Source organism: Notolepis coatsorum, assembly GCF_963971535.1.
Source record: "Notolepis coatsorum genome assembly, chromosome: 18".
Classification (NCBI taxonomy): Eukaryota; Metazoa; Chordata; class Actinopteri; order Aulopiformes; family Paralepididae; genus Notolepis; species Notolepis coatsorum.
In genome coordinates this window covers 5330322-5356718 of record NC_140182.1, presented here as the reverse complement: position 1 = coordinate 5356718, position 26397 = coordinate 5330322, and the positions used below count along the sequence as shown (strand labels likewise).

Genomic DNA, 26397 nt, shown 5'->3' with positions numbered 1-26397 from the left:
GGATATTTGGCTAGTGAAAATGCTGAGTGGCTAGTGACTTGGAAAACCACTAGCCACAGTGGCTAGTGAGCCAAAAAGTTAACGTCAAGCCCTGGTCACCACCATCTCCTTTCCTGTTGATTCCTCTGAAGGTCACTGCTATATCAACCCATCCTCTCCACCTCCCAGTACCAGCGGCCAGTCAGACCATCTCTACACAGAACCTGGTTCCAGTATTCAAACCTGTCTGGGTCATCAGGATATGACTGGTCCTTCTCCCCCGGTGTCCTCAGAGAGGGTTCTGTGTGCTGTGTTGGGGTCCAGCCTGAGCTAAATCACTGTGTTGGGGTCCAGCCTGAGCTAAATCATTGTGTTGGGGTCCAGCCTGAGCTAAATCACTGTGTTGGGGTCCAGCCTGAGCTAAATCAGTGTTGGGGTCCAGCCTGAGCTAAATCACTGTGTTGGGGTCCAGCCTGAGCTAAATCACTATGTTGGGGTCCAGCCTGAGCTAAATCACTGTGTTGGGGTCCAGCCTGAGCTAAATCACTGTGTTGGGGTCCAGCCTGAGCTAAATCACTGTGTTGGGGTCCAGCCTGAGCTAAATTACTGTGTTGGGGTCCAGCCTGAGCTAAATCACTGTGTTGGGGTCCAGCCTGAGCTAAATAGTAGTAGTAGTAGTAGTAGTTTTTATTTTTTCAGTCATAAAAAAAAAGTACAATATACATCATCATTTATCAATATTTGATTATTTACAGCAGGGGTAGGCAACCCTAGGCACGCGTGCCTGTATAGGCACGCGGGGGCATTTGCATAGGCACAGGGGGCAGCATTAAAAAAAAAAAAAAAAAAAAAAAAATTATAATTATAGTTTTTTTTTTTTTTTGCTTTGAAATATTATAGTGAAATATTTTGCACTGTTGTCGCATTTATCTTGTTGAAATCCTCCCACAGGTTCTTTTTACTACCACATATTTAATTGAGACCCTTTATTTGTTTATTATTTCAATTTAGCTGGAAATACATTGCTACATCATTCAGTAACATTTGCAGAGCCTTATAACAAAAACATTATTACGGTCACCATTGTGACCAGTGGGATTAATCAACACATTTTATTATTTATTTTTCTATTTCATTGAACATTGCACATGTTAAATTTTTTTTAATTTAAAATGTGAGTATTACCAAGTCAACTTGTGTTCTTAAAACAATGACAATAAACATAGTTTTATTAGGTTGAAATAATGTGGTTGTGTACTTATTTTTCTGTTAACTTATTATGGATTGAAAACTGAAAACCTTAATGCACAGTAACTGAACTCAATATTTTTAAGTTCTGGTAACTTATTATTATATTTCTTTTTACAGTGTAGTCTTGCGATCAATCAAAACTTATTTACACGATATACCTCACATTCACCCTCCATTCACATCCTGGTGTTCTCCATTAGGCCTGTAGGTGGAGCTATGACAGCACACCAAAAATGAATGGGCAAATGTGAGTGAAATGGTCGCACTGTATGCAGCTGTTTGTCTGCATTGCATTCCCCCCCCCCCCCAACTCAGATTTAGGGTTGATACAACCATCATAATAATATTGTTAATAATAACAATAACAATAATGATGTAATAATGTAAAAATTATCATTAAAAAGACCTGATTATGAGAAAAAGAAATTACGATGCATGGAATATTGTTGAGGCACACTAGTTACAACTATATTTCAAACAGGCACTCCATGTCAAAAAGGTTGCTGACCCCTGATTTACAGTGACTGAAAAAGGTACAGACTGAAGCATAGTGCTTATATGTGCCTGTCCTATATTCTTACCAATTTTTATTTATTTTTAGTTTTTTGTTTTACTCCAAAACAGTATTATAAAGAAAAGAAAAAAAGCAAGCAAAACAGTGTTTTTCACCCTTGTAGTTTTTCAAAATTTAGCATTAAAAAAGAATAAAATAAAAAATACAAAAATGTAGATTCCAAAACAGTATTCTAAAAGAAAAAAGAAAAAAAGCAAACAAAACAGTGTTATTCACCCTTGTATTTTTCAAAAATTGCTTTACAAACCTTTTTCTTAAAAACCAAAATCGATTTTCCTCATTCTTAACTGTATATCCGCATTGTTCCACAAGTTAACCCCAATAATAGAAATACACCTCCTTTTAATCCCTTTCTTAGCTTTCTGAACAGTAAATTTACAAATATCTCTCAAATCATATTTTCTTTCATGTGTTGAAAAAAACCTTTGCACCCCACCTGGGAGTAACTTTGCTTTAGCTCTGTACATTATTTGCATATTTTTATAGTAAACCAAATCATTAAATTTCATAATATGAGACTTTATAAACAATGGATTTGTGTGTTCATAGTAACCAGCCTTGAAAAGGTTCCGAATGGCCCGCTTTTGCAGTACGACTATTGGATTTACTGTATTTTTAAATGTCGACCCCCATACTTCCACACAGTAAGAAATGTAAGGAAGTATAAGTGAGCAGTAAATTATGTGCAAGGCTTTGTAGTTTAATATATCCTTACATTTATACAATATTGCTACTGACTTAGATATTTTTCCTTGAATATAGTTAACATGTGCTAAATCAAGTCTAGTCAAGTCAAGTCAAGAGTTTTATTTGTCACGGCATACAAGTATACAATGAAATGCAGGGGATCTTGCCCCGCAACGATTGTGCATAATACAATAATAAAATATAATAATATAATAAGAATCCAATAGAACGACATTGTGCAATAATACAAGTAATCAAAGTAGGGCATATCGGTATCTGTACATGAGTTATTTACAGAGCATGGTAGGACATGCTAGGTCCTGTGATACGGATGAGGCACTGGGTCTTTATGTACACTGCTATACAATGCTATATTATACAATCTCAAGTTATACTATACTATTCTTAAAGTGACCTTTCCTTTTGTAAAGTGACCATAAGTGTGAGCGTGTGCAGCATGAGTGTGTGTGTGCTCATGTTAAAGTGGCTGCTAGTGTGTGAGCGTGTACAGTGTGTGTTGTGTGTGTGCTCATGTGTGCTTGTGTGTGGAGAGTTCAGTGTTCAAGGCTCTGATGGCCTGGGGGAAGAAGCTGAGCCGAAGTCTCTCTGTCCTAGTTGCTGGTGTTCGCAGGCGTTTGCCTGACCGCAGCAGCTTGAACAGGCTGTTGTTGGGGTGGTGAGGGTCTTTCATTATTCTGCAGGCTCTGGATTTGCACCTCTTGTTGTATAGGACCTGCAGGGGTGGTAGTGCAATACCCGTGGTACGCTCGGCTGAGCGCACCACTCTCTGTAGGGCCTTCTTGTCCTGTGCCGTGCTGTTTCCATACCAGGCAGTGATGTTTCCAGTCAAGATGCTCTCTACAGCTCCGGAGTAGAAGGACTGGAGTATCTTCCCAGATACTCTGAACTTCCTTAACTGTCTCAGGTGGTAGAGGCGCTGCTTCGCCTTTTTTACGTCTGAGTCTATGTGTGTTGTCCATGTCAGATCCTCTGAGATGTGGACCCCCAGGTACTTGAAGCTGCTCACCCTGTCCACGGTAGCCCCGTTTATCCTCAGTGGTGTGTGTCCCCTGCTGTCTCCTCCTAAAATTCACAATCTGATCACACACACACACACACACACACACACACACACACACACGTACGTTACTTTTACAATCCGAAATTGAAACATAAACAACAGGCCTAAAATAAACCGGTGAAAAACAGGTGAAGCGGTGATCAGTGTGACTCTGTGGTAGACGTGACGTGATTGTGTTACCGTGGTAGTGTGGTAACCACGGCAACTCTTACACATATATTATCTAACACACACACACATCTGATGGAGACACACACACCTCATGCTACGCTGTCTAGCGTAGTTCAGGCTGTAGAGCCAAAAAGAACAGATTGTGATTGACATATTATTTTATTATTAAACCAGCCATATCTGTTCAATGGGAGATCACATGATTATTTTGTACTCATATATTCTCTTATCTTGTGATGCAGCTGGATTCAGGAGATCATAAGATTCTGTGTAACAAACCATCTGGCGCATCAGGTTATATAATCTCCTGTTTACCAAAAAATATTTTTAATTAAGTTGTATAGTGACATGAATGAAATCAGGCTTTGTATGGGGGGATATGTGTTGCCAGATTGGGTGGAGAAATCGTCCCCTTTATACACAACGTTTCATTATTCACGCACAACCTGGCAACCCAGAGTAAAAATCTCCTCTGTGCCTCTGTGCACAGTCAGCCTCTGATGACAAGGAATGAGGACTAAACTACAGAAATGAAAAATATTCCTGTAGGCTTGAAGCCCCTTTTTCACAGCATAATGTTGGCAGGTATGGGATTAAAAATGATGTCCAATAAAGAGATGACCTGCATGATCACGTGGCTTTGTTTAGAACGTTTGGTGCGCTTGGCAAAGTGGAAAGAAAAAATGCAACAATGTTGCAACTTCACCCCTGAATCTACCGAACTATAGGTGTGAAAGAGACCTTATGTGAAGAAGAAACAATCTCTTCTGAAAAAAATACCCGAATCATCTCATGACCACAGGCTGCAAGGTCATCTCAACACACACCCTATGTCAGCATTCAGCACTGTAGGCAGAACCTGTCTGATTAAACTATTCTTTGCATAATTACAAATATAATTCCATTTAGAAAATGAGGTAATAGATAAAATATTCCAATGTACACTAAATCTATTATTGTTGACCAGAACAATCTCCGCTCTGTGGAAATGACTTTGTAATCACCCTCCACTGGTCGTTTTATATTTAAAACCACTGTTCAATGTATTGGTCCAGAGCTAAACAACAGTATACATACCTGAGTTTGTCCAGTCCAAGAGACAACAGCTTCTCTCTTGAGTCTCTTGAGATACTCCTATTGTCATTCAGGTACAGCTCTCTCATGTGGGAGGGGTTGGAGCTGAGAGCTGAGGCCAGAGCATCACAGCCTTCGTCAGTAACCCCGCAGCGTGTCAGCCTGCAGAGAGTTCAGCATTATTAATACAATGACGCAGCACAGTGGTGTAGTGGTTAACACTGTTGCCTCACAGCAAGAAGGTCCTGGGGACCAGGTTGCCAGGTACCCATGTGGGGTATCTCCCGGGCATTTCTCTGTGGAGTTTGCATGTCATCCCACGTGCTCGGAAGGGTTTCCCCTCCAGAAAAAGAGATAAAACCAAAGGAAAAACATGCAGAACAGATTGCTAACACTGCTGTATCCCTGACAAAGATGGACATGAGCACTTGGATTGGTCCCCAGGTGCGGCCCCACACCGCAACCCATGTCTGCTCCCGGCTGCCCTTGGGGGGAAGGACAGCGGGATAGGTCAAGTGGAGAGACAAAATGTCATCGACAGTGTGTGTGTTTCCTATGTGTCCCATCGCATGTGTGTGTCGCTGCATGACTAAGTTGCAATGCGTGCAATAAAGACTTCTTCAAAGTACAGTTTAATCAATACTACCACCTAGTGGAGAGTTCAGCGTTACTAATACTAACACGTGGTACATTTTTTTTCTTCATTTTTTTACTTTTGACAATTTTTTGCTTGGAGTTCATGACTGCAAACCTACATTTACTGTATAGGCTAGTCTAGCTTGACGCATATGCTCAGTGTCATTATAGCCACTGTTGTTAGCTCCAGTCTCCATCAATATAATAATGTGTGAATCTTCCAGGTTTCCACCTTAGGTGAAAAGAGAAGGCAAAACATTTCCATTGAAAGACCTCTACACCTTTTCTTCAGCTATGATCATTTCCTGTTGTCGTTCTTCATATGATTTGAAGGCTAAAAGCTCTTCCTGAGTTTGTCTTTTGGCTGAGATAATCCTTATAAAACTCAGAAACATAATTGTGTGTTTTAAGAGTTCTAAACCACAACCTGTCATAATCACGGCGAGATCCTTCTTCACTCCTCCTCACCCACTCCCACATTCACAACGGAAGCCTCACACCCATATATGGGCAGCACCCCTTCCCCCGGATTCACACGCTGCCAAGCTCATCAATCAACACGGCTGTACCTCATCCCCTGATCAACGAGACGGTACATCTATCTGCAGATCGTGTCCAGACCTCGTCGTAGTGTTAAACTAGCTACCTAGGTACGACGACGCAACCTAAGCCTTGCAAACCTGTTCTTGTTGTTATTCCTTGACAGAACCCCTGTTCTCCATGTGCCCAGGACCTCCGCTCCAGTACACAAGCTACCTGGACATCCCGTGCTGCACAAGGAGTGCTCCTGCTCTCACCCACGACACAGACCTGTGTCTTCTGCCCCGTGCTGCACAGGGAGTGCACCTGTCCTCACCCCCCAAGAACATTCCTATACCTGTGTGTTGCACATTCCTGCTGTTACACTGTCTGCTTGGGGAACAACATTAAAACACCCTAAAACGCTCCATTCTCTCTTCTCCTGTGTTCTGCTATTGGGCTCCGCCAAACCCCATTCTCACACAACCTCTCTCTCTTTTTTAGAACGAAATGCTGAATAGTAATAATAAAATTAGTATTATACTTGCAAAACATTTTACAATCTTATTTATAGATTTACAGAGCTGGCCTTTATGTAATAATTTCTTCTTATATAGTATTGTAAAATATATAGATTTTTCAATATATATTGATAATAATAATAATGGTTAAAGGGGAACTATCTTATAAATGGCCTTTTTGAGTGTTTAGCATTGTTTCCTAGCTATGTGAACTTATATTAATATGATCTATGTCTCAAAATTCTCATATTGGCGCATTCTTCCAATTCTCCTCTCACAATATTCACCCTCACTGAACTGAGTCATTTGAAAATGTGATGATTTGTGATGTCAGAGAGACACCGCTGCATGTTAATGTTGAGATACAAGATGAGCTGCACACAGTGGCTGGACCTGCACCTGCAGCCCAGGCTCAAAACGGCTCGAGATATTCAGGTAGAAAAATGCTGTTTTTGAGGACTTGATTAGAAATACAAAACAATGAATAAAAAAAAAATATATATTACAGAGGTGTTCCATAGACTCACAGGAATTGTGTAAAAGTGCCCAAATAGTGAAAGAAATAGTAAAATAGTTCCCTTTTAAATAGTGATATTTCTCTGAAAGTATTAGAGAAGCTGAGACGTTCAGCACACAATGAAAACAACACACTCACAGCCCATAACCCTACCAGCTGTATTTGAACATCAAAGAAAGTGATGTATATGAAGCTAATAAATTAAAAAGGGCCTCATGGTATCGAATATCAATATTTCCCCAGGAATATTTAGACATTCCAGCATCGTAACAACACCAATATATATATTGTATATATTTTTTTGTTTTTACAAATGAACCATTATACAATATTCTGTTTGATTTGTTTTGAGTAAAATGTGTCTCAATATAATACTGACCCGAGTTTCTCCAGTTTACAGTGTGGACTATTCAGTCCAGCAGAGAGCAGCTCCACTCCTGAATCCAGCAGCTTGTAGTTCTCACTCAGGTACAGCTCTCTCAGACTGGAGGAGGTAGAGCTGAGAACTGAGGCCAGAGCTTCACAGGATCTCTCTGAGAGGTTACAGCGCCACAGCCTGAATGAAGATGGATGGGAAGGAAACCAGAAACATTTAATTTGTATTTATTTAAACAGGGAAACATGTAAAATAAAGAAAATTAAAATAAAGTGGTAGCAATAATACTTAATAGAAACATTTTCCTGGAAAATAAAAGAGGGGAAAGTAGATGAACATGAATGAACTTTCATTAACAACCACAATATGAGGTTGTGTGAATTAGGAATGAATTACACCCGTGCAGGCGTGCACACAGTGTGAGCAAGCATTGTTTCACTGTACCAGCCAGTGAGCATACTTAGGCCCTATACTCAGGAGGCCCGCCCAGGTTTTAGGTTTACAAATGCCTTAATGTAATAATTTGTTCTTATATAGTGTTGTAAAATATATAGATTTTTCAATATTGATAATAATTCTTTTAAAGGGGAACTATCTTATAAATGGCCTTTTGGAGTGTTTAGCATTGTTTCCTAGCTATGTGGACTTATATTAATATGATCTATGTCTCAAAATTCTCATATTGGCGCATTCTTCCAATTCTCCTCTCACAATATTCACCCTCACTGAACTGAGTCGTTTGAAAATGTGCCTATCTGTGATGTCAGAGAGACACCGCTGCATGTTAATGTTCAGGCGGGGCCGACGGTGCTCAGTGGTTTAGGAGCCCAGGCTCAAAACAGCTCGAGATCTTGAGGTAGAAAAATGCTGTTTTTGAGGACTTGATTAGAAATACAAAACAATGAATAAAAAAAATATATATATATTACAGAGGTGTTCCATAGACTCACAGGAATTGTGTAAAAGTGCCCAAATAGTGAAAGAAATAGTAAAATAGTTCCCCTTTAAGACCTAATCTAACATATGAAAAGAAATATGTTTAAATAGTGATATTTCTCTGAAAGTATTAGAGAAGCTGAGACGTTCAGCACACAATGAAAACATCACACTCACAGCCCATAACCCTACCAGCTGTATTTGAACATCAAAGAAAGTGATGTATATGAAGCTAATAAATTAAAAAGGGCCTCATGGTATCGAATATCAATATTTTCCCAGGAATATTTAGACATTCCAGCATCGTAACAACACCAATATATATTGTATATATTTTTTTGTTTTAACAAATGAACCATTATACAATATTCTGTTTCATTTGTTTTGATTAAAATGTGTCTCAATATAATACTGACCCGAGAGTCTCCAGTTTACAGTGTGAACTCTTCAGTCCAGCAGAGAGCAGCTCCACTCCTGGATCCCGCAGCTTGTTCTCACTCAGGGTCAGCTCTCTCAGACTGGAGGAGGTAGAGCTGAGAACTGAGGCCAGAGCTTCACAGGATCTCTCTGAGAGTTTACAGCTGATCAGCCTGAATGAAGATGGATGGGAAGGTAACCAGAAACATTTAATTTGTATTTATTTAAACAGGGAAACATGTAAAATAAAGAAAATAAAAATAAAGTGGTAGCAATAATACTTAATAGAAACATTTTCCTGGAAAATAAAAGAGGGGAAAGTAGATGAACATGAATGAACTTTCATTAACAACCACAATATGAGGTTGTGTGAATTAGGAATGAATTACACCCGTGCAGGCGTGCACACAGTGTGAGCAAGCATTGTTTCACTGTACCAGCCAGTGAGCATACTTAGGCCCTATACTCAGGAGGCCCGCCCAGGTTTTAGGTTTACAAATGCCTTAATGTAATAATTTGTTCTTATAGTGTTGTAAAATATATAGATTTTTCAATATTGATAATAATTTTTTTAAGACCTAATCTAACATATGAAAAGAAATATGTTTAAATAGTGATATTTCTCTGAAAGAGACGTTCAGCACACAATGAAAACATCACACTCACAGCCCATAACCCTACCAGCTGTATTTGAACATCAAAGAAAGTGATGTATATGAAGCTAATAAATTAAAAAGGGCCTCATGGTATCGAATATCAATATTTTCCCAGGAATATTTAGACATTCCAGCATCGTAACAACACCAATATATATATTGTATATATTTTTTTGTTTTTACAAATGAACCATTATACAATATTCTGTTTCATTTGTTTTGAGTAAAATGTGTCTCAATATAATACTGACCCGAGTTTCTCCAGTTTACAGTGTGGACTCTTCAGTCCAGCAGAGAGCAGCTCCACTCCTGAATCCTCCAGGTAGTTGCCCCTCAGGTGCAGCTCTCTCAGACTGGAGGAGGTAGAGCTGAGAACTGAGGCCAGAGCTTCACAGGATCTCTCTGAGAGTTCACAGAACTCCAGCCTGAATGAAGATGGATGGGAAGGAAACCAGAAACATTTAATTTGTATTTATTTAAACAGGGAAACATGTAAAATAAAGAAAATTAAAATAAAGTGGTAGCAATAATACTTAATAGAAACATTTTCCTGGAAAATAAAAGAGGGGAAAGTAGATGAACATGAATGAACTTTCATTAACAACCACAATATGAGGTTGTGTGAATTAGGAATGAATTACACCCGTGCAGGCGTGCACACAGTGTGAGCAAGCATTGTTTCACTGCACCAGCCAGTGAGCATACTTAGGCCCTATACTCAGGAGGCCCGCCCAGGTTTTAGGTTTACAAATGCCTTAATGTAATAATTTGTTCTTATATAGTGTTGTAAAATATATAGATTTTTCAATATTGATAATAATTCTTTTAAAGGGGAACTATCTTATAAATGGCCTTTTTGAGTGTTTAGCATTGTTTCCTAGCTATGTGAACTTATATTAATATGATCTATGTCTCAAAATTCTCATATTGGCGCATTCTTCCAATTCTCCTCTCACAATATTCACCCTCACTGAACTGAGTCGTTTGAAAATGTGCCTATCTGTGATGTCAGAGAGACTCCGCTGCATGTTAATGTTCAGGCGGGGCCGACGGTGCTCAGTGGTTTAGGAGCCCAGGCTCAAAACAGCTCGAGATCTTGAGGTAGAAAAATGCTGTTTTTGAGGACTTGATTAGAAATACAAAACAATGAATAAAAAAAATATATATATATTACAGAGGTGTTCCATAGACTCACAGGAATTGTGTAAAAGTGCCCAAATAGTGAAAGAAATAGTAAAATAGTTCCCCTTTAAGACCTAATCTAACATATGAAAAGAAATATGTTTAAATAGTGATATTTCTCTGAAAGTATTAGAGAAGCTGAGACGTTCAGCACACAATGAAAACAACACACTCACAGCCCATAACCCTACCAGCTGTATTTGAACATCAAAGAAAGTGATGTATATGAAGCTAATAAATTAAAAAGGGCCTCATGGTATCGAATATCAATATTTTCCCAGGAATATTTAGACATTCCAGCATCGTAACAACACCAATATATATATATATTGTATATATTTTTTTGTTTTTACAAATGAACCATTATACAATATTCTGTTTGATTTGTTTTGAGTAAAATGTGTCTCAATATAATACTGACCAGAGTTTCTCCAGTTTACAGTGTGGACTCTTCAGTCCAGCAGAGAGCAGCTCCACTCCTGAATCCTCCAGGTTGTTGTCCCTCAGGGTCAGCTCTCTCAGACTGGAGGAGGTAGAGCTGAGAACTGAGGCCAGAGCTTCACAGGATCTCTCTGAGAGGTTACAGCGCCACAGCCTGAATGAAGATGGATGGGAAGGTAACCAGAAACATTTAATTTGTATTTATTTAAACAGGGAAACATGTAAAATAAAGAAAATTAAAATAAAGTGGTAGCAATAATACTTAATAGAAACATTTTCCTGGAAAATAAAAGAGGGGAAAGTAGATGAACATGAATGAACTTTCATTAACAACCACAATATGAGGTTGTGTGAATTAGGAATGAATTACACCCGTGCAGGCGTGCACACAGTGTGAGCAAGCATTGTTTCACTGTACCAGCCAGTGAGCATACTTAGGCCCTATACTCAGGAGGCCCGCCCAGGTTTTAGGTTTACAAATGCCTTAATGTAATAATTTGTTCTTATATAGTGTTGTAAAATATATAGATTTTTCAATATTGATAATAATTCTTTTAAAGGGGAACTATCTTATAAATGGCCTTTTGGAGTGTTTAGCATTGTTTCCTAGCTATGTGGACTTATATTAATATGATCTATGTCTCAAAATTCTCATATTGGCGCATTCTTCCAATTCTCCTCTCACAATATTCACCCTCACTGAACTGAGTCGTTTGAAAATGTGCCTATATGTGATGTCAGAGAGACACTGCTGCATGTTAATGTTCAGGCCGACGGTGCTCAGTGGTTTAGGAGCCCAGGCTCAAAACAGCTCGAGATCTTGAGGTAGAAAAATGCTGTTTTTGAGGACTTGATTAGAAATACAAAACAATGAATAAAAAAAAATATATATATTACAGAGGTGTTCCATAGACTCACAGGAATTGTGTAAAAGTGCCCAAATAGTGAAAGAAATAGTAAAATAGTTCCCCTTTAAGACCTAATCTAACATATGAAAAGAAATATGTTTAAATAGTGATATTTCTCTGAAAGTATTAGAGAAGCTGAGACGTTCAGCACACAATGAAAACATCACACTCACAGCCCATAACCCTACCAGCTGTATTTGAACATCAAAGAAAGTGATGTATATGAAGCTAATAAATTAAAAAGGGCCTCATGGTATCGAATATCAATATTTTCCCAGGAATATTTAGACATTCCAGCATCGTAACAACACCAATATATATATATTGTATATATTTTTTTGTTTTTACAAATGAACCATTATACAATATTCTGTTTGATTTGTTTTGAGTAAAATGTGTCTCAATATAATACTGACCTGAGAGTCTCCAGTTTACAGTGTGGACTCTTCAGTCCAGCAGAGAGCAGCTCCACTCCTGAATCCTGCAGATGGTTGTGACCCAGGTCCAGGTCTCTCAGACTGGAGGAGGTAGAGCTGAGAACTGAGGCCAGAGCTTCACAGGATCTCTCTGAGAGGAAACAGGTGTCCAGCCTGAATGAAGATGGATGGGAAGGAAACCAGAAACATTTAATTTGTATTTATTTAAACAGGGAAACATGTAAAATAAAGAAAATTAAAATAAAGTGGTAGCAATAATACTTAATAGAAAAATTTTCCTGGAAAATAAAAGAGGGGAAAGTAGATGAACATGAATGAACTTTCATTAACAACCACAATATGAGGTTGTGTGAATTAGGAATGAATTACACCCGTGCAGGCGTGCACACAGTGTGAGCAAGCATTGTTTCACTGTACCAGCCAGTGAGCATACTTAGGCCCTATACTCAGGAGGCCCGCCCAGGTTTTAGGTTTACAAATGCCTTAATGTAATAATTTGTTCTTATATAGTGTTGTAAAATATATAGATTTTTCAATATTGATAATACTTTTTTTAAGACCTAATCTATTATGAGAAGAAATATGTTTAAATAGTGATATTTCTCTGAAAGTATTAGAGAAGCTGAGACGTTCAGCACACAATGAAAACAACACACTCACAGCCCATAACCCTACCAGCTGTATTTGAACATCAAAGAAAGTGATGTATATGAAGCTAATAAATTAAAAAGGGCCTCATGGTATCGAATATCAATATTTTCCCAGGAATATTTAGACATTCCAGCATCGTAACAACACCAATATATATATATTGTATATATTTTTTTGTTTTTACAAATGAACCGTTATACAATATTCTGTTTGATTTGTTTTGATTAAAATGTGTCTCAATATAATACTGACCAGAGAGTCTCCAGTTTACAGTGTGGACTCTTCAGTCCAGCAGAGAGCAGCTCCACTCCTGAATCCTGCAGCTTGTTCTCACTCAGGTTCAGCTCTCTCAGACTGGAGGAGGTAGAGCTGAGAACTGAGGCCAGAGCTTCACAGGATCTCTCTGAGAGGTTACAGCGCCACAGCCTGAATGAAGATGGATGGGAAGGAAACCAGAAACATTTAATTTGTATTTATTTTATTTAAACAGGGAAACATGTAAAATAAAGAAAATTAAAATAAAGTGGTAGCAATAATACTTAATAGAAACATTTTCCTGGAAAATAAAAGAGGGGAAAGTAGAGGAACATGAATGAACTTTCATTTCATTAGGTTTGGGTTCAGTTTGCAACACGGACCCAACGTGAGAGCTATGTCTATTATTGTGGCGCGTCGCAATATCGTGTTTCATACTGTTGTATATATATTTTGTACAAGACTTGAATGTTGATAGATAGTGATTACTTGATGGTGTTGGTACGAACGGTGTGGTTATATAATATGCACAATTGAAGGTCTTAGTCGGTGTATTTCACCGAGGCAATATAGTCATTAGTGTTCTCTGTCCACAGACGTGATTGAGAGCACACAATACATGTGACGCTGTTTCCTATTGTGGCAATTCCACCATTCGTTTCCATGCAGGTATGTGTCTTGATATGTGTTTATTGTGCCTTAATATGTGTTTATTGTGCAATATATTGTTTATGGAGTTTGCAACACGGACCCAACGTGGAGACGTGATTGAGAGCACACATGTGACGCTGTTTCCTATTGTGGCAATTCCACCATTCGTTTCCATGCAGGTGGCCTCCATTGCAGCCCACTTCAATAAATGATTGAACAGTGTTCACGTGTGCCGACTCATCCCTAAGCCTCTCACACAAAGAACACAACGCAGGAAAAGATTCACGGGCAGAACGTCCGTTACAGAAGCACTTTGGTTCAACTTCGGTTGGTTTTATATGTGCTATATAAATAAAGGTAACCGTGACCAGTCACAGCTGTAGAAGTAATTATCAGGTGCGCTATTATGGGTCATTAACACAGACGTCTCAGTGCCTAAAGGCTTGAGTGAGCACTGCTGTGGGACAGCGATTCCACAGTTGAAGGAAATGTGCAGGCAGAGGAGGGTCTTGATCCATTCATGACAGGAATGAAGTGTAGGCTAATACATGTTGTAGCCTGGACGGACATCTCTCCGAGTACCCTTCTAGTCCCTTATTCCATCCATCATATTAACGGTAGACTCTGTAATGCCATCAAACAGTGACATCTAAGCCCTCTAGAGAGCCCCGCTTGGGATTGCACTTTTACATGTTTTGTTTTGGTCTGATGTGTAGGTTGGGTTTGAATGGGTATAGGGATGGATTGGGTTGCTATTGCTGACCACACCTCAAGCTCTGCCAAAAAAGAGGCCTGGAGAAATGCACAGTAAGTTACTAAACCACACATCAGACCAAAACAGAATATTTAAACAAAGTGCAATACCGAGCAGGGCTCAAGAGGTCACTGTTTGACTACATTACACATTCTACTTTTAACAGTGATATACTAAATTAATTACTAATGATGATGATGGTGATTGTTGCTACTATCCCTGACAAATAATTAATTTAATCAAGGGAGTATTATCTATACAGAACACTTAATTATCTAGATAGTATCTACACAGAACATTTAATTATCTAGATAGTATCTACACAGAACACTTAATTATCTAGGTATTATCTACACAGAACACATAATTATCTAGGTATTATCTAGACAGAACACTTAATTATCTAGATAGTATCTACACAGAACACTTAATTATCTAGATAGTATCTACACAGAACACTTAATTATCTAGGTATTATCTAGACAGAACACTTACATAGCTTTACTGCAGGCGTTGACCACTGGCAGCAGTCCCAAAAGAGCCTCATGTGATGCAGAATATTTCTTCAGGTCAAACACGTCCAGATTCTCTTCTGATGTCAGCAACACAAATGTCAGAGCTGACCACTGAGCCGGGGAGAGTTTGTCAGTGGATAACCTTCCTTGGTTCAGGTACTGTTGGATCTCCTCCACTAGAGAATGATCTTTGAGCTCATTCAGACAGTGGAACAGATTGATGCTTCTCTCTGAAGACGGTTTCTCTCTGATCTTCTCCTTGATGTACTCAGCTGTCTTCTGATTAGTCTGTGAGCTGCTTCTTCTCTTTGTCAGCAGGTCTGGTAGGATCATCTGATTGGTCTCCAGTGAGAGACCCAGGAGGAAGCGGAGAAAAAGGTCCAGATGTCCATTCTCACTCTGTAAGGCCTTTTTCACAGCACCGTTATAGAAGGGTTGTTTAAGAAGCACCCTATAGAACCAGGATGGTTCTAGCAGATCCACATCTTTGTTGTTGAATGCAAGAAAGACATGAAGAGCAGCCAGAAACTCCTGAATGCTCAGATGGATGAAGCTGAACACCTTTACTCCCTCATCTTCTTTTTTAAAGATCTGTGTGAACACTCCTGACCACACTGTGGCTGCTTCGACATCAATGCCACTCTTTTCCAGGTCCTTTTCTTTGAAGAACAGGTTGCCTTCCTCCAGCTGTTCAAAAGCTAGTTTCGCCAGAGACAGAATGGTCTTACTGGGCTTTGTATTCCAGTCTTGGTACATGGTACTTGGTACTTGGTCTTCATGGTACTTATTCCCTCGTATGGACTGAAACTCCAGCAACCTGATGTACATCTCAGTCAGGGTCTTGGGCAGCTCTCTGTCTTGGTCACTTTTGTCTGTCAGCATTTTCTCCAGAACTGTAGCAGAGATCGAACAGAAGACTGGGATGTGGCACATGATGTGGAGGCTGCTTGATGCCTTGATGTGTGAGATGATCCTGCTGGCCAGCTCCACATCATCACTGAATCTCTTCTTGAAGAACTCCTCCTTCTGTGGATCAGTGAATCCTTGTGCCTCTGTTACCATGTCAACATACTCCGAAGGGATCTTATTGGCTGCTGCAGGTCGGGAGGTTATCCAGATGAGAGCAGAGGGAAGCAGGTTCCCCTTGATGAGGTTTGTCAGCAGCCTGTCTACTGAGGTCAGCTCTGTGACATTAGTAGTACATTTCTTCTTGTTTACAAAGTCTAAAGGAAGACGGCATTCATCCAGACCATCAAAGATGAACAGAACTCTGTACTTGTTTGTTTTAACATTTAGGTTGTTTGAATTCTGTAATTCTGTGAAAACTTCAGTGAGGACCTCTTTCCTAATACCTTTAGTACATTCAGCGATAAGGTCCACAAAGCAAAACATCTCCGCCTTCAAGTCATTCAACTCTCGAAATTGGAGTAGAACTGTAAGATGGATGTCTTGGTTTGTCTTTTCTTCAGCCCAGTCCAGGGTGAACTTGTTTACAAGGTATGTTTTTCCAATGCCTGCCACTCCCGTTGTCATGACCGTTTTGATTCCTTTGTCAAATATATCATCACATTTGATTGGTGTTCTTGGTTTCCTGCATGCTGCTTCAATCTGTCTGAGCTCATTGTCAGTTCCTCCATGGTTGAGAAAGACCTCTGTGTACCCCTCATTTAGAAGTATCTTTGTATACTTCTCGTCCAGTATACGCTCACGCTTGACCATCACATTGGCCTTGTACTGTTTGATACCTAAAAATGTATGCAATATTTAGTTTGTTAGCCATGATATCAGATTCAGACAAGTGCTCTGTCCTTGACAACTGGAACATGCATCTATATAACTACTGTATGTGTTCTAAACAATGATAAAAAATGTGTTCCTAATACTAATGTTTCCACCATTAAAACAATCGTTTTTGTTGTATTAAAATTACAAGCTGTTGTAAAATGGATTATTTTGGACCAGTCAGATGGGGGCAATTTAATTTAGCAGACAGAGAAATCACAAAACCCACCACTAGAGCCTCTCCACCTACATCAGGATACATTTATTTATAATTAATGTTTCATTCACCAGTTTCAATAGGTCCAGAGGCTCCAGCAGTGCCTCCAGTCTCTGAGTCAGTTGATCTTGTCTCAGATTGGACTCCTGGAGAACAGAGAAGACAGAGTAAGTTAGAACACATCACACAGAACAGAGAAGACAGTTTGAACACAGAGCAGAGAAGACAAAGTAAGTTAGAACACATCACACAGAACAGAGAAGACAGTTTGAACACAGAACAGAGAAGACAAAGTAAGTTAGAACACACCACACAGAACATAGAAGACAGTTTGAACACAGAGCAGAACAGAGAAGACAAAGTAAGTTAGAACACACCACACAGAACATAGAAGACAGTTGGAACACAGAACAGAACAGAACAGAGAAGACAAAGTAAGTTAGAACACATGACACAGAACATAGAAGACAGTTGGAACACATCTAGAAACCTGCTACAGCTGCAGGGCAGAGACTGATTCAAATTGAAGAAGATAGTTGACACAATATCTTATAAAACAAGGTAACACTGTGCACCACATCACTCATGCATTCATTATCTTCTTCTCAGTATTAATGAAAGGAATTATATGGGTTAACAAAATAAGTATTTTAATATTAATTCATATTCCCTTCATATTACATATCAAATAGTGAATGAAGGAAATAATGCACAATCAACAAGGATCTATCTCTGCAGTTATTTAGGCTAGAGACCATCTATGAAAAGCAGAATACCAACAACAATGCCATCTACAAGTCGTTGACAACTGGAACGTGCATCTATATAACTACTGTATGTGTTCTAAAGTAAACAATGGTAAACACGTTTTCCTACTACTAATGTTTCCACCATCAAAACAATCGTTTTTGTTGTAACATACATGTATTATCTTAAAATTACAAGCTGTTGTAAAACTGATTATTTTGGATCAGGCAGTAGGGGCAATTTCATTTAGCAGAGAAATGACAAATATCAAAACCCACCACTAGAGCCTCTCCCTCTACATCAGGATACATTTATTTATAATTAATGTTTCATTCACCAGTTTCAATAGGTCCAGAGGCTCCATCAGTGCCTCCAGTCTCTGAGTCAGTTGATCTTGTCTCAGCTTGGACTCCTGGAGAACAGAGAAGACAAAGTAAGTTAGAACACATCACACAGAACAGAGAAGTCAGTTGGAACACAGAGCAGAGAAGACAAAGTAAGTTAGAACACATCACACAGAACAGAGAAGACAGTTGGAACACAGAACAGAACAGAGAAGACAAAGTAAGTTAGAACACATCACACAGAACAGAGAAGACAAAGTAAGTTAGAGCACATGACACAGAACATAGAAGACAGTTAGAACACATCACACAGAACAGAGAAGACAAAGTAAGTTAGAGCACATGACACAGAACATAGAAGACAGTTTGAACACAGAACAGAACAGAGAAGACAAAGTAAGTTAGAACACATCACACAGAGCAGAGAAGACAAAGTAAGTTAGAACACATGACACAGAACAGAGAAGACAAAGTAAGTTAGAACACATGACACAGAACAGAGAAGACAGTTTGAACAGAGAACAGAACAGAACAGAGAAGACAAAGTAAGTTAGAACACATGACACAGAACATAGAAGACAGTTGGAACACATCTAGAAACCTGCTACAGCTGCAGGGCAGAGACTGATTCAAATTGAAGAAGATAGTTGACACAATATCTTATAAAACAAGGTAACATTGTGCACCACATCACTCATGCATTCATTATCTTCTTCTCAGTATTAATGAAAGGAATTATATGGGTTAACAAAATAAGTATTTTAATATTAATTCATATTCCCTTCATATTACATATCAAATAGTGAATGAAGGACTGATGTGATATGAAGGAAATAATGCACAATCAACAAGGATCTATCTCTGCAGTTATTTAGGCTAGAGACCATCTATGAAAAGCAGAATACCAACAACAATGCCATCTACAAGTCGTTGACAACTGGAACGTGCATCTATATAACTACTGTATGTGTTCTAAAGTAAACAATGGTAAACACGTTTTCCTACTACTAATGTTTCCACCATCAAAACAATCGTTTTTGTTGTAACATACATGTATTATCTTAAAATTACAAGCTGTTGTAAAACTGATTATTTTGGATCAGGCAGTAGGGGCAATTTCATTTAGCAGAGAAATGACAAATATCAAAACCCACCACTAGAGCCTCTCCCTCTACATCAGGATACATTTATTTATAATTAATGTTTCATTCACCAGTTTCAATAGGTCCAGAGGCTCCATCAGTGCCTCCAGTCTCTGAGTCAGTTGATCTTGTCTCAGCATGGACTCCTGGAGAACAGAGAAGACAAAGTAAGTTAGAACACATGACACAGAACAGAGAAGACAGTTGGAACACAGAGCAGAGAAGACAAAGTAAGTTAGAACACATCACACAGAACAGAGAAGACAAAGTAAGTTAGAACACATCACACAGAACATAGAAGACAGTTTGAACACATCTAGAAACCTGCTACAGCTGCAGGGCAGAGACTGAATCAAATTGAAGAAGATAGTTGACACAATATCTTATAAAACAAGGTAACACTGTGCACCACATCACTCATGCATTCATTATCTTCTTCTCAGTATTAATGAAAGGAATTATATGGGTTAACAAAATAAGTATTTTAATATTAATTCATATTCCCTTCATATTACATATCAAATAGTGAATGAAGGACTGATGTGATATGAAGGAAATAATGTACAATCAACAAGGATCTATCTCTGCAGTTATTTAGGCTAGAGACCATCTATGAAAAGCAGAATACCAACAACATTGCCATCTACCAGATATACATTTTATATTATTATTTTCTACTTTTCCTAAAAATGTGAACTGTCCCTTTAAACATCTATCTCAGAGGCAAGAAAGAAAATCACTGAAAGCTAAAGGCATACACATATTTATTCAAAGATAAAAGAGGTAGAGGCTGACATGAATACCTGCTTGTAGATCTGCCACCAGATCATTCCTGTTGAGATGCTTCAGTATCTCCTCTGTAATCTTCACAGCTACATCAGAATAGTGCTGCACCATCAGATCCACCACGTCCTGTATGTCAGCATTCTCCAGCCGGCCGGCCGGGATGGGAGGGCAGCCCTTCAGGACCTGTTGTTTCAAATACCACCGGAACTTCTTCAGCTCCTCCTTTCTTAACTCGTCCAGGATTTTGGACAGTAGTTTTGAATGCGCTGCCATTGTTGATCACTGGTAAAACAGAACAAAGATTGTAAATGTTTTCATCTTGAGACCCTGACGTATATTGTAATAAGCATATAGGTAGTTATATAGCATACTGGCCAATCGCGTCTCGCTCTGCAATTATGAGATAACATCTCTCCAGCACCTACTGTGCCTGTGGACAAATTTTACATGCACCTCACTAGCACATGACCACGCCTACTCCAGTGCGTGCCTCTACAAGACACCGGACGTGGTCACGTCCACACCCTTCCTGTTTTCTTTCCATCCATGGAGCTGCTATATGCACTTCAACCAGGTGGAACGTTGTTATGAAGCAAAGGGAGAAATTACACAATGTTGGACTTTCGCCAGAAGTACGCCAGCCCCCGGACCCTTCTCGGCACGTCCGGATGAAACGTCGGTCCTATTCTGAACTTTCCTCGTCTCTTGGCAGTGGACCGATGGATTACGCGCAGCGTTTGGCAGTCGAGCCATGCCGCGCTCAGGTAGGACCGACGCCGACAGGCGTTGGTACTAGCATGTTCAATACTACTCTACTACTCGTAACTACTGAAACTGCCCCCAGGCTCTACCACACCTTTTGGCATTCTGGTCACACAAAGTTACAAATTACATCATTCCAAGTTAATTTTATACCACAACACAAACTTGTAACGTTCTGGGTTCTCTGGTCTTGTTAGACCTGAGAATCACGCTACCATTCTGACATCTGTCACTTTCTCTCTGTAATTGCCTTATTGACTGTCACCTACTGTATGCTTGGCTGCTGTCACTCTGTGGTACATGTGGAATGTTGGGAATGCAGACTTTAAATAACTCCTGTTCTCTTCTGTTCCTCGTCGGCTCTTCACTCTTCTCAGAACCAGTACGCAACGGTACCAGGACAAGTGCTGCTGTAACTTGTACCCTGTCTGTATTCTATTATTTAGTTTCTATTGTTTTGCTGTTCTCTCAGTTGACTTTGATTGATTGATTGATTGATTGAAAACTTTATTAACAGATTGCAGAATGGGTACAATACAGTACAGCTCAATACACACAATTGTTAAGGGGATGCAGACCAGAGAAAGACTTTCGTCTTGTTTACATCAGGGTCCCCCATTTTCAATTCATCAGGACATATATGACATACATGACATACAGATAGTCAGTACTGCTACATCTATACATTTATGACATACCAGATTTGCAAATACAGTACTGTTTGTGATACAGAAGGAGTCAAGAAAAGGGAGTATATACATTTGACGTAGAAACTGTACATTGGAGGAGGTTGGGTGGGGGGGGTTGGGTACGTTGGGATATTGACAACCATACTGGGTAATTTACATTGGAGGTGGTTGGGGGGGGGGGGGGGCACACTGTATAAACAAGCAAAACTGTACATTGAGGGGGGGGGGGGGGGAGACACTGTACAAACAAACAAAATTGTACATTGGACTATTGACAAAACCATACTAGGTAAATGACTGTACATTGGAGGGGGTTGGGTTAGGATATTTACAGGGGCCAGTGTTGAATTGCAGTCTCCCGTAGGTGTCCCTTGAGAGAGGTTTTGAAAGTGGGTAGTGATCCACATTCCTTTACAGCTTTGGGTAGGGCGTTCCACATTGATGTGGCATAATTGCAAAACGTGTTTAGTCCCTTATTTGAGCCGAATCTGGGTTTAACATGACTTGTGGAGCTCCCTCTGGTGTTGTGATCGTGGTATTCACTGACCTTTGGGAAGTATTTTGACATGTACATGGGTACCTTGGTCGTGTAGTGTATCTTGTAGACCAGGCCCATTGCAAGTTGCTGTACTCTGTCGTCTACTCTAAGCCATCCTAGGTTGTCAAAGTGGGCAGGGGTGAGGTGGGTTCTAGGAGTAAGGTCAAGCAGTAGTCTGACCAGTTTGTTTTGAGATGTTTGTAATTTTGTTTTTAGCGCCTTTGAGGTGCTTTGGTACCATGAGGTGCAAGCATAGTCGTAGTACCCCTGAATGAGTGCTCCTGCCAGAGTCTTCAGGGTATTCTTGTTTACCAGAGAGGAGATCCGGTACAAGAATCGAGTTCGTTGGTTGACTTTTTTTATTACATTGGATGCCATTTTGTCACAGGAGAGATTAGCCTCTAGGATGGAACCCAGGTAGGTAATTTCATCTTTCCTTGTTACAATATTGTCACCCACTGTAACTGAGAAGCCGTCGGTCTTGCTGAGTTTGTTATTTGAACCGAAGAGAATGGACTCTGTTTTGCCCATGTGTAATGATAGTTTGTTATCAGCGAGCCATATGCAGATTCTGCCTAGTTCCGAGCTGAGGGTTTTTTCAACCTGTAACTTGTTCTTGTCGGAGACCAGCAGGGCTGAGTCGTCCGCACAAAAAAAAAAAGTTGCAGTCACAAGCTGACGACATGTCATTTGCATAAATTAGGAACATTAGCGGTCCTAGTATGCTTCCTTGTGGAACTCCACAGCTCACTGTGAGGGGGGGGGGATAGGGTACCGTTTACCTCCACCATCTGTTCCCTCCCCTCAAGGTAGGATTGCATCCAGCTCACTGATAGACTATCAAAACCAATTGCTTTTAGCTTGTCAATCAGAATGGAGTGATTGACCGTGTCAAAGGCCTTTTGTAGGTCCAGCATGACCATGCCGCAGTATTTGCCTGCGTCCACCTCTTGTTTGATGTGGTCATTCAAATAGAGAAGGCATGTGTCAGTGGAGTGGGATGTTCTGAAGCCAGATTGGAATTCGTAGATTAGATTTTTTTCCGCTAGGTACTTTTCGACCTGTTCGTAGACTATTTTTTCCATGACTTTCGAGATGGAGGTGAGAATAGAAACAGGGCGGTAGTTGCCTGGGTCTAATTTGCTGCCCTTTTTGTGCAGAGGGGTCACCCTCGCAATTTTGAAGTCCTTGGGGACGTGTCCCTGTTTTATGGAGAGGTTTATTATGTGTGTGATGATTGGGGTGATGGCGGCTGCTGAGTCTCTGAGGAATTTGGAGGGGATGTTGTCATGGCCAGTGGCCTTGTTAGGTTGGAGGGCGCTCAGTTTATTGAGTACCTCATCTGTTGTTACCATTTCCAGCTTGAAGTCGTCCTTGCGGACCCCTAGGTTTTTGTAGTAAGCTACTATGTGTTCTACCCCATAAAGCCCTGAGTGGGAGGGTAGTTTGTTTACCAGTGTTGTGGCTATGTTTGTGAAGAAAATGTTTAAGTGTTCACAGCACCGTTATAGAAGGGTTGTTTAAGAAGCACCCTATAGAACCAGGATGGTTCTAGCAGATCCACATCTTTGTTGTTGAATGCAAGAAAGACATGAAGAGCAGCCAGAAACTCCTGAATGCTCAGATGGATGAAGCTGAACACCTTTACTCCCTCATCTTCTTTTTTAAAGATCTGTGTGAACACTCCTGACCACACTGTGGCTGCTTCGACATCAATGCCACTCTTTTCCAGGTCCTTTTCTTTGAAGAACAGGTTGCCTTCCTCCAGCTGTTCAAAAGCTAGTTTCGCCAGAGACAGAATGGTCTTACTGGGCTTTGTATTCCAGTCTTGGTACGTGGTACTTGGTACTTGGTCTTCATGGTACTTATTCCCTCGTATGGACTGAAACTCCAGCAACCTGATGTACATCTCAGTCAGGGTCGTGGGCAGCTCTCTGTCTTGGTCACTTTTGTCTGTCAGCATTTTCTCCAGAACTGTAGCAGAGATCGAACAGAAGACTGGGATGTGGCACATGATGTGGAGGCTGCTTGATGCCTTGATGTGTGAGATGATCCTGCTGGCCAGCTCCACATTATCACTGAATCTCTTCTTGAAGAACTCCTCCTTCTGTGGATCAGTGAATCCTTGTGCCTCTGTTACCATGACAACATACTCAGAAGGGATCTTATTGGCTGCTGCAGGTCGGGAGGTTATCCAGATGAGAGCAGAGGGAAGCAGGTTCCCCTTGATGAGGTTTGTCAGCAGCCTGTCTACTGAGGTCAGCTCTGTGACATTAGTAGTACATTTCTTCTTGTTTACAAAGTCTAAAGGAAGACGACATTCATCCAGACCATCAAAGATGAACAGAACTCTGTACTTGTTCTGAAGCCAGATTGGAATTCGTAGACTAGATTTTTTTCCGCTAGGTACTTTTCGACCTGTTCGTAGACAATTTTTTCCATGACTTTCGAGATGGAGGTGAGAATAGAAACAGGGCGGTAGTTGCCTGGGTCTAATTTGCTGCCCTTTTTGTGCAGAGGGGTCACCCTCGCAATTTTGAAGTCCTTGGGGACGTGTCCCTGTTTTATGGAGAGGTTTATTATGTGTGTGATGATTGGGGTGATGGCGGCTGCTGAGTCTCTGAGGAATTTGGAGGGGATGTTGTCATGGCCAGTGGCCTTGTTAGGTTGGAGGGCGCTCAGTTTATTGAGTACCTCATCTGTTGTTACCATTTCCATCTTGAAGTCGTCCTTGCGGACCCCTAGGTTTTTGTAGTAAGCTACTATGTGTTCTACCCCATAAAGCCCTGAGTGGGAGGGTAGTTTGTTTACCAGTGTTGTGGCTATGTTTGTGAAGAAAATGTTTAAGTAATTGGCTACATCCAGCTTGTCTGTGATGAGCGTGTTGTCCGTTTTTATGTTTATGTTTGAGAATCTGGTTTTAAGTTTTTTACTGCATCCTAGTTGATTATTGAGTCATTTCCAAAGTTCACGTGGTTTGTTTTTGTTTTCCTCAGTTTTGTCATTGATGAAATTCTTTTTTGCAGTTTTGATCATGGAGTTTACGTCGTTTCTTAGTCTGTTTCTTTCTAGTTTGAGTTCAGTCACGTGGGCTTGGAGTTCACTGCTCGTGCTTTTAGTAAGCTTTGACTGACTTTTACGAAACTCAGAGCATTTTTTGTCTCTGGTTTTCATAGCGGCCAGTATTTCGGAGTGCATCCACGGCTCCGCGCGATTTTTTACCCTGGTGGTTCTTAGGGGGGCCATGTCGTTTAGTATTGTTGAGAATTTGGTTTTGAAACCAAGCCATGTTTCTTCGGCCAGTGTACCATTGAGTTCATCTGACCAGTCCAGACTCTCCAGTTCAAGGTTGAAGGCCTCGCTAGAGTAGGTTTTGAGGTCTCTAGATGTGACTGTTTTGTGGCAGCCAGCCTTTTGTTTTAGTTTTTTGCGGGTACAGAATATCATATAATGATCACTTAACCCGCATGCTATAACCCCTTTATTGGAGATCTTGGACTTGTCGGAGGTCAGAATGAGGTCAATGGTAGTCTGAGTTGATTCACATACACGTGTGGGTTGGGTGATTAGCTGACTGAGGCCGTGCAGATCACAAAACCTACTGAATGACTTGAAGACGGGTGCATCTTTTCGTTGCATATCCGTGTTCCAGTCTCCAATAAGAATTTTGTCTACATCCTCAACTCCAGCTAAACACCCATCCAGTGTATCATAAAAGCCACTATGATCTGGCGGCCTGTAGACTGTGCCAACCAGTAGGGATTTCGCCCTTTCGAATAGGATTTCCACCCATACAGTTTCAATTGATTTATGATTCAGGTCATTTCTGTTGATGAATTTGGTGTCCTTGTGTATGTACATACAGACACCACCTCCATGTTTGTTCCTATCATTCCTGATTATTGAGTAGTTCTCAATCTCTATCTCTGGATCTTTTACAGAATCGTCAAGCTTAGTTTCTGAGAAGCACAGTATGTTTGCCTTAGACAAGCCCTGCGTCTTTCTGTTTACCTGGCTGCTCTGGAGTTTTCCTATTAAAGAGGATACACCTTGTGAAGAGCAATACCACACCTCTCCGTCTCCTTATTTGCCACCACCACTGGAACTCCAATCTCTTACCTCGTAACAAAACTGAGTAATTCAAGTATTGAGCTTGGATCCAGACTCTTTTATTTATACTAGTTTGTTGTGTCAAATTCAA

The 26397-nt window shown here is 40.2% G+C and overlaps 1 protein-coding gene across 8 annotated transcripts in view; it reads right to left on the bottom strand.

Moving 5' to 3' along the window:
- Positions 1-2596: 2596 nt before the first annotated feature.
- The window catches only part of LOC311245635 (NLR family CARD domain-containing protein 3-like), a 30108-nt gene continuing 6307 nt past the window's right edge, over positions 2597-26397 (bottom strand). For 3 of the 8 annotated variants that reach the window (XM_084335548.1, XM_084335550.1, XM_084335549.1), the window contains 13 exons: positions 20225-20489; positions 19493-19567; positions 18273-18347; positions 17260-17334; positions 15170-16934; positions 13267-13440; positions 12343-12516; positions 10999-11172; positions 9647-9820; positions 8739-8912; positions 7390-7566; positions 4821-4979; positions 2597-3588 (listed from right to left, as the gene is read on the bottom strand). In XM_084335548.1, coding sequence (XP_084191674.1) covers positions 3582-3588; positions 4821-4979; positions 7390-7566; positions 8739-8912; positions 9647-9820; positions 10999-11172; positions 12343-12516; positions 13267-13440; positions 15170-16934; positions 17260-17334; positions 18273-18347; positions 19493-19567; positions 20225-20480 — 3459 coding nt within the window. In that variant the 5' untranslated portion in view covers positions 20481-20489 and the 3' untranslated portion in view covers positions 2597-3581. The remainder of the gene's footprint in view (positions 3589-4820; positions 4980-7389; positions 7567-8738; positions 8913-9646; positions 9821-10998; positions 11173-12342; positions 12517-13266; positions 13441-15169; positions 16935-17259; positions 17335-18272; positions 18348-19492; positions 19568-20224; positions 20490-26397) is intronic. The other 5 variants (XM_084335552.1, XM_084335551.1, XM_084335554.1 and 2 more) reach the window with 5 other exon arrangements.